Source organism: Cynoglossus semilaevis, chromosome 1 (assembly GCF_000523025.1).
Source record: "Cynoglossus semilaevis isolate Cse_v1.0 chromosome 1, Cse_v1.0, whole genome shotgun sequence".
In the NCBI taxonomy this organism is placed as follows: Eukaryota; Metazoa; Chordata; class Actinopteri; order Pleuronectiformes; family Cynoglossidae; genus Cynoglossus; species Cynoglossus semilaevis.
This window is the reverse complement of record NC_024307.1, coordinates 16590475-16604780: the sequence shown is the minus strand read 5'-3', so window position 1 is coordinate 16604780 and position 14306 is coordinate 16590475. Positions and strand designations below refer to the sequence as shown.

The 14306-nt window shown below is 44.5% G+C and overlaps 2 protein-coding genes across 4 annotated transcripts; both read right to left on the bottom strand.

The window, feature by feature from the left end:
* kiaa0586 (KIAA0586 ortholog) lies at positions 1–12736 on the bottom strand. Of its 3 annotated transcripts, none has more exons than XM_025055276.1 (26): positions 12131–12736; positions 11973–12010; positions 11192–11355; positions 10812–11007; positions 10662–10732; positions 10428–10512; positions 10272–10332; positions 9968–10076; positions 5579–5696; positions 4941–5452; positions 4524–4596; positions 4213–4419; positions 3942–4131; positions 3647–3811; positions 3272–3369; positions 3050–3196; positions 2437–2615; positions 2233–2357; positions 1940–2136; positions 1713–1866; positions 1457–1607; positions 1146–1381; positions 917–972; positions 456–636; positions 194–288; positions 1–120 (listed from the first exon to the last, which is right to left on the bottom strand). In XM_025055276.1, the coding sequence occupies exons 1-26, from the start codon at positions 12375–12377 to the stop codon at positions 22–24; spliced, it is 3954 nt and encodes a 1317-aa protein (XP_024911044.1). In that variant the 5' UTR covers positions 12378–12736; the 3' UTR covers positions 1–21. The 3 variants fall into 3 exon arrangements, with proteins under 3 accessions (XP_024911044.1, XP_016886202.1, XP_024911047.1); XM_017030713.2 differs by having other exon boundaries at positions 1940–2133; XM_025055279.1 differs by having other exon boundaries at positions 12117–12273.
* Positions 6642–9380, bottom strand: irf2bpl (interferon regulatory factor 2 binding protein-like). Its single transcript, XM_008314437.3, has one exon. The coding sequence runs from the start codon at positions 9219–9221 to the stop codon at positions 7353–7355; it is 1869 nt and encodes a 622-aa protein (XP_008312659.1). The 5' UTR covers positions 9222–9380; the 3' UTR covers positions 6642–7352.
* Positions 12737–14306: the final 1570 nt, after the last annotated feature.

The following is a 14306-nucleotide window of genomic DNA, read 5'->3' as shown; positions in this document are numbered from 1 at the left end:
TAATGGCAACAAAGATACTTTTTAAACCATTTTATGTTCAAGGTGGATTAAGAAGGAAAACAAACTGAATTCTTCACCTGATGTGTTTCTGCTGGAAGGTCTGAGCAGGAAGTCACCAACCTGAACACACACATTCACTGTCAGGTCTAAGATTCACCTCGAAAACGTGTGCATGTGTTTGTCGGTGTCTCACCTGTCCTGTGATCTCCAGGTGGGGAGACACTGAAGAGTCAAAGGTCAACACATCTTTGTACTGATCAGGTGCTGCAGAGCTTCCACGAGACAAACCTGAAAACAGATTTTAATGTTATATTTTTTTCATTCAAAGGGACTATTTCATAATCCGTCCACTAGAGGGAAATAGAGGACACAGCAGAGTTAGCACAGTTAGCTCATTTTTATTTTATTGTCTTTATTGTCATCGTACCACAGAGCTCAGTGTTATTAGATTGTACCTGCACTCAGCTGCCCTGGGGAGTCGCTGTGATGCTGCTGAGTTATCATCTGATTGGCTTTCACTTCTCCTACGCTCAGGTCCTCCACCTCAGTCTGTGTGGTTTCTTCCTGTGTCTTGTTGAGCAAATTCAGCAGAAGGTCAGGTCCTCTGACCTGTCCCTCACTAGGCGGGTCGTGATCCTGAGGACAGAGGGAGTCCAGAGGTGTAAAACAACTTCAGGCTTCATCTTCCTATTTCCACAGGCCTCAGAACTGAGCAGTGCAGTGAACTAATGCAGTTAAATCATTAGGCTGTTTATCAGTCGCCATGATCTCAATTCAAACATTTGTTTCCAACAAAGTTTCTGACTGAAAACAACAGATGGAAACAACAGCGGTCACATAACCTCTGAAGTAGAAGAGGAAGCCTGGAGTAAGATGAAGGTGTAATGTGAGTGAAGATGTGTTAAATGTTAATCACCATGTCCTGAAGCTCCTGCAGTGAACTGTTAAAGCTGCAGAGGGCACCGTCGTCCTCTGAGAAGAGGAGAAATAGACAGAATCAAATGAACTAAAAACCATATTAAAGTAAGCAGAACTTCAGTAATGCTTCGCAGTAAAAAACTTGAGGTCCTGTGCTGGTCTTGGGAGGATCCTCAGGATCCTTTGGTCTCAATTTCTGGTGATGTCCACAATGAAGAGGACATTACCTGTGCTGTGGTTCTCCAGGTTGACACTGATGAGCAGGCGCCCCTCTGATATCATGGCATCTGTCTCTGTTGTCACTGTGCTGCCACTGCTGATGGAGGCAGATTCTGAGGAGCTGGATGCAGACGCTGATCTTTCCTCAGTCTCGTGCTGAGGAGGAGGAGGAGAGGGGGCGAGTGGTAGAGGATGAGGGAAGGGAGAGGAGACAGGTGGCTCCTCCTCTGCTACTGACATCACACTGAAAAGAAAGAATTATCTGGTTGGTTTAACTGTTTAGTGTTGATAAGGTTCAAGCATCACTTAAGAAACATACAGCTGTTGATCCTTTGTTTTCACTGACTCCTCCGGTTTCTCCTCCTCCAATGGCAGTTCAACATTTCCCCAGGTAAGAGTGGGTGGAGTCAGAGGAGGTGGACTATCTATCAGGGGGGCGTGCACTGGACTTGGTGGGGGAGTGGTAATCTCTGATTTCACCAAAATACAAAAATTATTTTGGCACAATTGTACAGTTATAAGCCCACACGCTAACACTAATGCTGTAGTTCAGAGGAGACAACAATGTAGCTAACCTGGTCCTGGGACTGGCTCAGGACTCCTGTCTCTCTTTGGGCTGGTGGGTTCAGATGGAGGGGGTGTGGTCAGGGGTACGGTCTGCTCCACAGTTGTGGTGGCGCTGGGAGGAGGGGTTGGAACTGGTGTGGGAATCAGAGAGACTGATGTGCTCTAGAACAGAAGAAAACTAATTTAAGGATCAGCACTTAACACTTGGTACTTCCAGTGTTACCAGTGTCCAAACCTCCTGATCAGCTACTGGTTCTGATTCTGGTCTCTGTGTTACAGGTTCTTGGTCTGGAACTAAACTGTGCCTCTGTCCTAGCATTACAGCCACAGTCTCTGACAGAACCTCGTTCACCAGTTGTCTGATCAGGGCTGAGTCCACTGGCATGTTAGAGTCGACAAACAGCTGCAGACCAGCGCCTCCTGCTGCCTCTACTAAACACAAACAGGACAAAAGTTTCAAATTCTGTTTTCTGAGTAATTGGGTCTAACAGCAGGACCTCTTCTCAAGACAGTTCTGCTTAGATTTACCAATGTCTGAGGTGAGACTTTGCTCTTCCAGCTCTGATTGGTCTGTGGAAACATCCTGTGTGGGGTCAGCAGGAGGAGGGTGGTACATCTCTGAGATCATCCTGGACATCAGTTGCTGCTCCACCCTAAAACCAATAGATGTGACTTAAAGGGAACTACAAAAAATATTTTAATCTAGATCATTCTATCCCAGTTTTCTCTCACCAGTCCACAAGCCTGGACTCCAGAGTAAGGTCTGGGATAGGATTCTGATGCTGGGCAGGCAGGTCCAAGAAGGTCTGAGGAGGGAAGACTGGACCCTCGTACTGAACCGCAGGAAGAGATGGTCCACCATCCAGTTCCACAGCTCCCTCTCCTACCTCACTTAGATCACTCACTTCCTCCTGAGTGGAGGAGAACAGCAACTTATTGGTTTATTTTAATGTTTATCTAAATGGTGCAATTACAGTGGATACAGTTACACTTAGTGCTATAATCTCACTTAACTACACAACTGAACAGCTTTATAAGGACAGTGGATTAACAGTTCCTTTGCCTACACCTTCTTTAAGATAAGAGAGTTTAATTTATATTACATTATTAAGTTTAAAGATCTTTAACTGTTTAAAGATCTTGAACAGTTCTAGTTTTTATAGTCACCTTCCGAAGTCAAACAAACAAAGGTAAATTATTTGCAGTAAATAAATAATAGTTTTCAAACCAATCAACTGACATTTGATCATTTCTGATGGTACACCTGATTATCTCTGGTCTGGGAATCATGTTCTCCTGTGTCCTTGACTATTTACAGCAGGTGGCGCTGTTGGGCTGCATTTACCTGGACGACATCAGCCACAGACAGAGAGTCAGCTCCAGGGAAGATGTTCTCCTCATCTCTTCCTGCATCACTTTCAACTTCTATCACTGGAGGAGCAGGAGGAACAAGAGGAGGTGAAGCTTCGTCCACATCCAGATGCAGAGGCCTCTGTTGACAAAGCAAAATCTTTCAGTGATCTATAAACTCTGAGGGGGTGTCAGTAAACCTGTAACTTTAATTTACCTCAGCTGTTTTGTGTACAACACTTGGAGCTGGTCTGACTGGTGATGTCACTTCCTGCCGAGGCTCAGTGAGATGCTTGGAGTCGACTCTGCGACGACCTGAGAAGATATTACATCTATTTACAATAGGGTTCCTGTTTTCTAATCTAAATAAAAAAATAATTGTATTCAGTCTTTTTCCATTTATATGATCAACTTGTATTTGTAATTAATATTTTCCTTTAATTAAGTTTCCTTTTCTTTCCCCCCTTTTTTAACTGCCAAACTTAAAACTTAAAAAAAATAAAATGTTTACAACAAAACATCACCTGGCTTAGAATTCTGGGAAATTATTTCTTCACTGTAAATATGATTTCATTTACAGAAGTAAACTGACCCAGTGGGATGGCCACAGGAACCAAGGGGAGCCCAGCACGGGGCGCTGTGTTGTCAGCAGCATCACCTGATCCTCTGAAGACCGGCTGACAATGAGGCCGTTCAGGTGAGACAGTGGAGGGTGGAGCCATGCTTGTCTGAGTCTTACACGACTTCACCTTCACACCTGAGAGACATGTTACACAACACAGTGATGGTTGTATCCTTACCATGGATCGGTCCTTACACAGAGGATGTCTTTTTATTTGACAATTTAATTTTAACATTTAGAATTTTAGAAAAAAAAAAAAAAAAACCTTTAACACTCTCCACCAGGCGTGGGCGCGGCTTCCTATTGGATGAAACTCGCGGTGGGGAGCTGAGGCGTAGGTAAGGGCTCTTCTTCAGTGTCCTTCTTACACCTTCATACGGTGCTCGGCCATACAGACGCATCAGATGCGACTCTATCTCTGGCTGTTCACTTGTCAGTCTGCTAAGCTCCGCCTCCTAAACGAGCACATGTCTTTAAACCACGTCTTTAAACCACAGCCAACACTTGACACACTATAAATCAAAGGAAATTCTTACCGCTCTGTGTGCAACCTTCTGTCCTGGACCACCTCCTCTTCCTGGACCACCTCCTCTTCCTGGACCACCTCCTCTTCCTGGACCACCTCCTCTTCCACCTGTTATCTTACTTCCTGTCTGTCTTGGTGCACTCACTGTCCTCATCTTCCCTGAGGAGCTGGGACACTCAGCAGCCTTCACTCTGGCATATTCTGAAGACAGCTCAGCCTGAGGAGGTTTTATTTATTTATTTATTTATTTTTGTACCCATTATTGTTTGAAATAAGCAGTCAAACCTGAAAATGTCCAAAACATTTGAAGCTGTTTCTCACCTGTATGTCTTTGCTTAAAGTAGTGATCCAGGTGTCCACAGTCTTCTTGATCCGTACTTGGTCAGAACAGTCTCTGCAGACAACACAAGGTCAAACATAGTCAAATATCAGCTGGTTTTGAGTAGAGCTAACTTTGTGATTATTATACCTAGCTTTAAGTAGACATGGAATTATTAAAACGTCAGTTAATGTCATGCAACTGGTCTCTAGGTTTGTCAGAGTAATTCTTTACCTTACATGCAAAATAACACTTCTTTCAGCAACCAATAAGACAAAAACATTAAGGCAGCTAGCAACTGCTAATAACTTGATAATGATTAAAGGTTAGCAGCAGTGATGGCTTAATGAATACATTGACCATGTCATGTCGTAGCAGCATTTTCCTGTGTAAGCAGACATTAATTTAGCTTTTTCTACCTATTAGCTGCCAGCGCCTCCAGCTGACAATGTAGGACGTCTCCATTCTTGGCTCTCATTAGAGCTTCAAGGTTCTCCTCTAGAACCTTCTTCTGCTTCTGAACCTGACGGAGAACTTTTCCTGCCTTCTCTAATGTGGACGGTGCTACAGGAACTCTGTGGACTGGCTCAGACCGCAGTTCTACCTGGGCCTGTTTGAGGTCAGGCTGGAGCGGATGGGAGTGGACAGTTCTGGACCTAGCGAGGTCTTGTTGAGTCTGGGTTTTCTGGGACTGGGGATGTTGAGACTGATGGAAGTTTTGATGGGTCTGATCGTGGATTTGTGGAGACACACATTGTTGGCGCTGGTAATTTCTTTCCCAAGTTTGTTTTTTTGTGGATTGAACATTGGTTCGATGAGTGTTGTCTCTGTGTGAGTGGTTCAGTTGATTTGGGAGGGGATTCTGTTGATTGTGAAGCAGGTTGTGTTGATGTTCTGAAAGAGGCCCGGTGGTTGTCAGGGTGTCTTGGGGCTGTTGAATGACAGAAAAGGATTTAGTTTAACAAGGTTGTCTACCAGTCCTCTGGTCACTGGTACAGGTACTGCAGGGTTCTACGACTACTGTATAATTCTACTTTGTTTTATGTCTTTCACTTACTTTCAACAGAGTCTTCATCTCACTCCTCAGTCGTCTCATCTCCTTCAGAACCACGTTCACATTTTTTGCGGCTGCTGCTGTTGTTTCTGAGCTCATGCGACTATGACGGCAGCAGTCACTGTTGAGAAAAAAAAAGCTGGCTATTTGCAAAGAAAAATCAACTAACAAAGACAAGTAGAGAAAGAAAGTTGCAGTAGAAGACCTGGCTTTGTCTTTGTACATATATTAACACAATGACTTCTCCCTCCACTGTTACCCACAGGAGCAGAGGAGGCCAGAATTAGAACTGGTGGAGGAGTTCCAGTGTGAATCTTAGCACAGACTCACAACCCCTTTTCTATAACTGCCAGGCAACAGACTTCATCATCTGCCCATCCATCCATTATCCACCACTTATTCCTTTGCAGGGACGCTAGACCCAATCCCAGCCGTCAACGGGTGAGGGGGGGAACACCATCGCAGGGCACATATACAGATAAAACAACCGTGCAAAGGAATAAGCGGTGGATAATGAATGGATGTTTAGTCATCCATTTTCATCAAAATACATTTAAATAAAAAAATTGACTTTATGTCTAATTTGAAAAGACAAAAACCCCGGGACAGATGCCATTACCACTCCAGTTAAATGAATTCTGGCTTTATAATCCAAGTGAGACGTAGACTTGAATTTTTAATGAGTTGCTTCCAAACCAGATGGGTAGGTGTATTTCACACAGTCTACAGTCCTCCCTCACTGGTTCAAAAACACTGACACAGCTGCTGCTGTTGCTAGGCAACACCTGGGTGGTTTCCCATGGTTACAGTGAGCAGAGATGCTGCAGGGGAGAAATGTTCATTCACAAAGAAACTGCCTGGTCGCTTGTTTGCCTCCGTCTCTCTCTCTCTATGGTTGAATCTGTTTTTGTCCTTTTGTCTTTTCTCACCATCATCCCCAGTGTCTCTTAACTGAACCACTCTGGACGTGAAAATGGATGTGTTTTTTTCATAAACACAGAGACAAAGGTCTGAACAAAGACGTTTATTGGAGTAAAAAAAATGTTAAAATTATAAAATGAATAAACAGACAAATATATTTTTTTTACATATCACATAATACATACAAATAAATAGCAGCTGTAAAAAAGTAAAAAGTTATTTTACTCACAGAATTTTATAAAAATCAATGGACAGTGTAGTAATGTTTCACCTCTGCCTTTATCACACTGTCACACCCACTCCTGTTCCACTCAGGGAGGTGTTCACTGTGGCTGCTCAGCCTCAGACACACACTTCGATCATGAATTTTGATATCATTTGTATAACGACGACTTCTTTGATAAATAAACGAATTTCACAATAATGTGCTTTTCCAAATCCGAAGTAAAAGAATGGGACCGGCTGTGTGACCTGCCCTAATGTTGAAATTTTTTTTTTTATTTTAAAAATATAAGTAATTTAATTTCATACATTATACTGACATTTTATGGACTTAATGACTGGAAAAAAATAATCAGATAAATGAACAACTTAATTCCACTGCTAATTATAGCACTGATCATTCACTTGTGCACAGGACATTCTAAAACGCACTGACGTTTGGGCTAACATTTATACACCATTTTAAATGTAATCATTGAATTTGGAAGCTTTCAGAGCTTTTGAAACGCTGAAAAACTACAGATCCGTGTCTTCACTGGTTTTCAACTCAGGTCCATCACTCCTGTGTCTGAGGCTCAGCAGCTGTGTTTGTCTTCATATTTAAACCACACTATTATCTTCATCCTCCTCATCCTCAAGGGTCTCTTTCCTTTTTCACCTTTACGTCTCCAGCCAGAATGGTGGCGATCTCTCCCTGCATGAAGGCCCAGGGCACGTTGGAGCCCAGCAGGGGGCATTTGTCCCCGCTGGGGCAGTAGACCTCAGCGGCAGCTCCTTGGGCTTTGATGCTCTCTCTAGAGCAGGGGAAGCAGAACTTGTGGACGTGGACAGAGGGACACTGGACGAAGTGTGTGTCCTCAAGTCGTTCGTGGCAAATGGTGCAGCACAGAGGACCGCTGCTGGCAACAGGCGAACCATGTTGCTCTTGGTCCACTGCACCTGAAGACTGGTCTCCACTTTGGGAGGATGGGTGTCTCTGTCTGGCCACAGCAGCAGGAGACAGTGGGCTGTTGCTGGTGTGCCTGGAAGACGAGGAGTGCACGGAGTCTCTGTCCTTGTTGGGAGAGTGCGCGTTTCGGAGTGTTTCTGCAGCAGTCATGAGTGCCACCATCGATCCATTCTGAGAAGCGGCTGCAGGCTCTGGAGGTGTGGCATGACCGTGACTGGCAGCAGATCCAGTGAAAGAACCAGCAGCCATGGAGAGCTTAACTGCTTCAGTCTGGCTGTTGATCCACTGCTGCCTTGGCTGTTCCTCCCCGAGCTTCAGGCTACCCTCCGAGTCTAGTTCTGGAGATGCCCTCCTCTTCCTTCCTGCAGTCCGAGACATGCCGTTTCCACTCCCCGAAGCCAAAACAGGTCCAGACGGAACAAGGGAGGTGGGCAGAAGTGGAAAATTGTCGTCAATGTGTGACTGTGGAAGCATGTCTCCACCCAAACCCTCCTTAAACAACCGTAGAGACTCTGGCAACAAATCTCCAAGCAGATACCAATCTCCGGAGCCGTGTGTCTTCTCGTACTCCAGGTACTTGAACCCAGAAGACAAACCACGGCCAAAGTCCTTCATGCAGTCATGGTACATCTGCTTGGCCACCCCAGAGGCGCTGGAGAACACGTTCCCAGAGCCACTAGGATACTCTATGAAGATCTTTAGCTCATAGTCTGGCCCAGGTTTAGATACGGCGTCGAAGGCAAACACTCGTCCCACCAGACAATGGTCTTTTTTAAAGCGAACGTCGAAGGGAGTGCAGCTGGACAAAGTCACCAATGTGTCCCGCACTATCTTAGGTTTGCTGCTCCACTCCTCCTGCCTGTTTCTGAGGCTTTCGCTCAACTCTACTAAAGCTTCCGCATTCCGCTGCTTTTCCTTTATTTCCCGTTCCTGGTCCATGCTGGAGACAGAAGCTGGTCGCTTTCCTCCAGTCTCAGACAGAACCAGGGAGTCCTGTGGCACAGCTCGATTCAGCAGTGCCTGGGGCAGCAGGTTTGGGGGAACATGAATGGCTCCTGTTGACGACACCTGTCCACCATGGCTGCCACTCTTTAAGCTCAGACTGTGGTGGTTCAGTTCTGGTGGTCCACTATCCTGTTTAAAGCCATTCGGTCCTCCAAGTCCATTAGGGTGCCGGCTACTGCTGCTGGGTCCATTGTAGTCAAACCTCGTCCGCCTGTCTACCTCAAGTGGGTATCGCTCTGAGCCTGACTGCTGAGACTTCCCTGGTACATCCACCTGCTGGTGGAGGTGGATCTCCTTCATCGACAGATTCTTCGCCTGTGTCACTGGCTGCAGTCCACAGGCTGAGGACCTACCCTCCTGGATACCATGAGCCCGCTTAAGATGACGGGTCGTCTCGATTACAAACTCAATCTGATCCGCTCCCTCATAGTTGACGCAGCCCCGACACACAGGCTCGCTAAAGTCCCAGATCATAGCCCAGGGCATTCGAGGAAGGTCGCACAGATAACACGACTGTCGGCGTGAGGAGGATGCCTGCAGAGCCGACATCTTTACTCTGACTCTGTCTGCCACCACACTGACGCCTCCACAGCCACTACTGATACACAACCAGAGCTGAGGAAGGAGAGAGGGAGGGAGGGAGGGAGGAGGAGAGGGTGTGAGAGAGAAAAATAGAGAGAGAGCGGGAACACAGACTGCAGCAGCTCTGTGCTGCTCAGGTTATTGTTCCTGCTGCTGCGGCAGAGACAAGGAGGAGGAAGAGGAGGAAGAGGAGGAAAATGGAGGAGAAAAAAGGGGAGGAGGAGGAATAGGAGATAGAGAGAGAGAGAGAGAGAGAGATGTTTTTCCTTTTCCATGCATGCATCACTCCAGCTCAAGCTGAGGAATTTGAACAGACTCCTCCTCCACTTTCTGATAGTCTGTGACATCAGTTTCTTCTCCACTCAGAGTGAATAAAATGATGCTGATCTTGAATGAACATGTTCATAAATAATTCTTAATTTTGCTTTTACTGTCTTATTTACCCGACTGATTCTACATCAAACACAGCTGACTCTCAGACTCTGATTACCTGAGTTTGTCATGTGATCATCTGTGGAGGTGGAAACCACTGCAACAACTCCAATGTGGATTTAATATATTCATCCAAAGCCATTAATCACATCTCATTCAAAATCAAAAACAGAACCTGCTCTGCTTCTCGTTACAGACTGTGACAACAACAAACCAGAACTAACAGAGAATCCAAAAATAGAACAGTGGCCTTAGTGAAGGTTATCCCTGCCCCATTTTACCTGGTTTCCAAAGGCCTCTGGGTTGGGGCAGCTGTTGCCATGGTAACCTGACCAGTCTCCACAAATGCAGATGAGTGTTGTTGTTGGTTGCTATGGGCAACAGCTGATGCTGAGGATTAAAGAGAAGAGATGTCAAAGGTAGGAGTCAAAGCTTCTCATCCCTGTCCAACACAGGAACACACAATACTGAGGTATTTCCATGGCAACAAGCCAAATGTCAGATCTACTGTGCTGCCACCTGCTGGTCATAGTATACATTACACATTGTCATATCTGCATGCATATTTATGTTCTGTGTATTGACCTGGAACTGCAGAGGAGGCATGACTGGACACCATCTTGAATGCTGAATCCAGCAGCTGGCTCTGGATTAAATAAGAATAATGCGAAAAAAGCAATTAGCTGAAGACTGTGGGCTTAGCCCCACATGAAACACATAAGAAAGAGGGTGTATTCCTACCTGAAGCTGCAGCTGCTGACCATGCAGAGTCTCCAGATGCTGCAGCACCTGCTGGTTCAGGCTCCGCCCACTTTCCCTATTATCCCTGAAGACAAAGTAAACAGTCATGTTGCACAGAGAATACATTTTTTGTTCAAGTCAGGTCAGGAAAATCACACTAGATTCTGCCTGGAATAAATTTGTTGCGGGATTATAGCACACTCGTATTGTGGGGTTAGCATGTTTCTGAGTTACCTGTCAGCTTGGAGCAGCCGTTGAACACTGTCCACCACCTGAGACACCTGAGCGTCCATGTGAGACTGTGCCTAAACAGACACAGAGAGATGAACGCAAATCCTCAAAGCTGCACAGAGAGCAAATTTATCAGGAGTGACTCAGATTTACTTTGATCAAAGGAGCAGAGGCAGCAACTGCAGCAGCCACTGCTGCTGCATTTGAAGCATCACCAAAACGACCAGACAATAACTCCTCCTGTGTTTGCACCTCCGCAGCACCCATGGTATTTTGGGAGCTGGTTTGGAGAGGCTGCTGCTCCAACAGATTTACTCGGACTTCTCTCCTAATCGTGGAGGTATGTGAGCTAAGCAGACGATCAGACACAGACATCTCAATATATGACAATAGCTTGAGCAGAAGATCAGACACAGACTCAGACATCTCAATATATGACAATAGCTTAGAAATGTCAAAGCATAATAATTGGGTAGGCTTTGGTTTAACTGGGTAAAATTAAAATACTTTGATTTACTCTTGTTTAAGCTTACCGTTGCTTCAGAGCAGCCAGACCAGCTCCTCGACCTCCAGAACTGAAGCGTGATGTGAGCACATCCTGATGATCTCTGGCTGACTGTTTGACTGACTGGGATTCTCTCTTACCAGGCTGAGTCCACAGCTCCATGTCTGGACTCAGCTCTGCAGCTAGAGAAGGCTGCAGAAAGAAGAAACCAAAATGGTACAGGTTACTTCCTAACTCACAATTGAGTTATTAATTAACCAATTGATCAGGTTAGCAAACAATCTATAACTTCTACCTATTCAACTCACTATAGTTTGTGGAAATTTACGTTTTTTAGTTACAATCACTAAAATCCATATATAAAAACAAAGAAACGTATATTCTAACAATTGTTGAAATGATTAAGGAAAGGAAAGTGAACTCAAAAGGAAAGTGAGATGTGTCACTGTGACACATCTCACCACTGCACACCACCAACTGGGACCTCTGCTTTTAACCCAGAACTAATGTGAACAACGGGCAGCTTTAAGGGGGAGCAATGTGTGGGGATGGTGCCATGCTCACAGCACCTCAGTTGGTGGACTTGAACCTGCAACCTTCCAGACCAAAGTCCGCTTCCTTAACCACTGAGCCACCACCGAATGACTTTAAACAAATGTACTTTTTTTATACATATATATATTTTGAAAAAACTATATAGTATTGTATTTATAAAAAGCATAATGACACAACATTGTATCACACCATTTGAAAGCCAGCAATTAGTCACATATCACTTTTAGGCATTACAGTATTTATCGGAAACTTACCGTGGGTTTTATGTTCTCTTTGGTGTGTTGAGAATTATCTGTGTACAAATACATTCAAAATCATCAGCATACAACACAAAATAATCGATTAAAAGGAGAATGTTCACAATATGATGCCTCAAGCTCATTGTCATTTAGAAACACCTGAGGGATCTTACTGGAACGACCCGTCACTGTCTGTTGGCCGTGGTTCTGCTTCTGTATCAGCTTGATTGGGGTACAATCCAACAGTTTTTGGACACCGATCTGAACTGTACTTTGTCCCGGTCCACGTTCTGGTTCAGGTCCAAGTCCAGGTCCAGGAACAAGGATGCTTGTAGAGCGGATTAAAACGTCCCCTGTGTCTAAACTGCAGGTGGACTGAGCAGGACTATGTGTGAAGGAATTCGGAAAAGGACGGAACATCACTTCAGCATCACATTTGTAACGTTCTATGTAAACACTTGTAACTATCGAAGGAGTTAGCACACATGCTAACAGCTGCTAGCCGTGTTTAAACTTCCCGCCGCGGCCGTAAAGGGTTGAAAAACAGTTATCCTAATTAGATGAAAGTTGGTAACCCTAGCTGTAAATTAACAGACTATCCTTAAGTTATCAACACGACATGCGAAAAGAATTAAACCTAAAAAAGAGACTAAAATAGAAACGGGGTAAACAGTAACAGTTACTGACAACAACATCACGTTTGTCATGTCACAAACGTCACTTCCTTTTCCTCTTCGTCAACTGTCGTACTTCGTGGCCACCTGGTGGCACACCTGTTACTTTCCAAATACGACAACTAATAAAAAAAAAAGCTCCCTCCTCAAAGTATCTCAACATATCTTAAAGTTTGACATATTTTGATTATAATATTTTTAATTAACTACACTATATAAAACACCTACCTCATCAGCAGTGCTGAGCTGGTGGCAGAATTTGATGTAGATGTAGAAGAAGATAAGATTTTCATTTAAAAATGAACAAATCAGAGGAGGAGCTATTGTTGAGCAGTTTTTAGATTAAGTCTGAGAGGCAAAGTTTCATTTGTTTTGACATGTGAGAAGAAATAAAAGACGTGGAAAAGAACCGTGGTGATGGATGGTGCATGAGGCAGAGAAGAGGAAGAAACAGATTTATTTTTTATTGTTTATGCAAGCACAACAAAACTAGTCTATCCATGAAACTGGAACAGTTGGTACTTTACTGTGACTATGGAGTGAAATTGTTTGTGGTGCTTCTTCAACACATTACAGCCCTGCCATAAATGGATTCAAACCAGCAGTCACAAGGATTGGAGGACAACACTTTTAACTGTGAGATAAAATGTGAATGAGGACTTAAAAACACAGGTGACCTTTAAAAAAACTCCATCAAAAATAGAACAAAAATTAAACAATTTGTTTCTGTCATTATTTCATTAATACATTAAATTATGTGTTGCCCAGTTGTCATTTTCACACAATGAATGTTATTATTCATTGTGTTCAAAACATTTGCCAAATTGTTCTGTGATCATGTGTTTGTGATCATGTGCACTTCTGCGTGCATGTTACTAAAGAACACACTGGGTCCTTTTGTGCCATTGAGCTGCAGCTTAGCGTGTTCAGCATGATAACTATTTTTGAAACGTGATCTTAAACATTCTCAGCATGAAGGCCATCACTGTCATCATCATCATCACTATTATCTTCAACGTCAACCAGCTTCACATGTAGTCCATCACCTTTAGGCAAATGTAAAGTGTTGGTTAGTTTTTAGAAACAAACTACTCATGCTTGATTATGATTGTCTAACACGTTTCTGAGCAGATTAGTGGTGTGTGCGTGTGCGTGTGCGTGTGTGTGTGTGTTTGTAAACTGTAGCTCTCTTCCTACTCCTGTTATTTCTCCTCCTCCTGGAGAGTGAGTTTCAGGATGAGGTCTGATGCCCTGATCCTGCTCTTCTGTTTGTCTTTGGGATTCCTCTGTGATGCTTATGTTCTCCAGCAGGGGGACAATGTGAGTGAAACCAAGAGCTCCCTGGAGCTGCCTGTCCTCTGGGATGAGCTGCAGGGTCTCACAGAACTGGTGCTGAGCCTGAGGGCAGAGGCCGTGGAGAGGCGTCAGCTGCTGAGGACACTGGAGAGTCGGCTGAGGGACAGAGAGGAAGAGGCGGAGCACCTGAGCCAGCAGAGGGCAGAACTGAGCCAACAGAGAGTGGAAATGAATCAGCTCCTGTCAGACCTGAGGAAGACCTTGGAGGAGCAGAAAGGTGGGTCAGAAGGGTGGATGCAGTAACATCAGGTGTCTGCAGCTGTAGATTAGAATAAGTTCTGTAGTGTAGGTTTATGTGCCGTCTGGTGGAAAAGCTACA

What these genes read in the sequence shown, in the direction of transcription:
- irf2bpl (XM_008314437.3), bottom strand. Translation starts at nt 9,221, where the DNA reads ATGTCGGCTCTGCAGGCATCCTCCTCACGCCGACAGTCGTGTTATCTG.
- kiaa0586 (XM_025055276.1), bottom strand. Translation starts at nt 12,377, where the DNA reads ATGTTCCGTCCTTTTCCGAATTCCTTCACACATAGTCCTGCTCAGTCC. An exon ending in GAGGCGCTGGCAGCTAATAG is followed by an intron (nt 4,597 to 4,940) that starts GTAGAAAAAGCT and finishes TGTTGTCTGCAG; the next exon opens with AGACTGTTCTGACCAAGTAC. An exon ending in AGAAGGTTGCACACAGAGCG is followed by an intron (nt 4,132 to 4,212) that starts GTAAGAATTTCC and finishes GTGCTCGTTTAG; the next exon opens with GAGGCGGAGCTTAGCAGACT.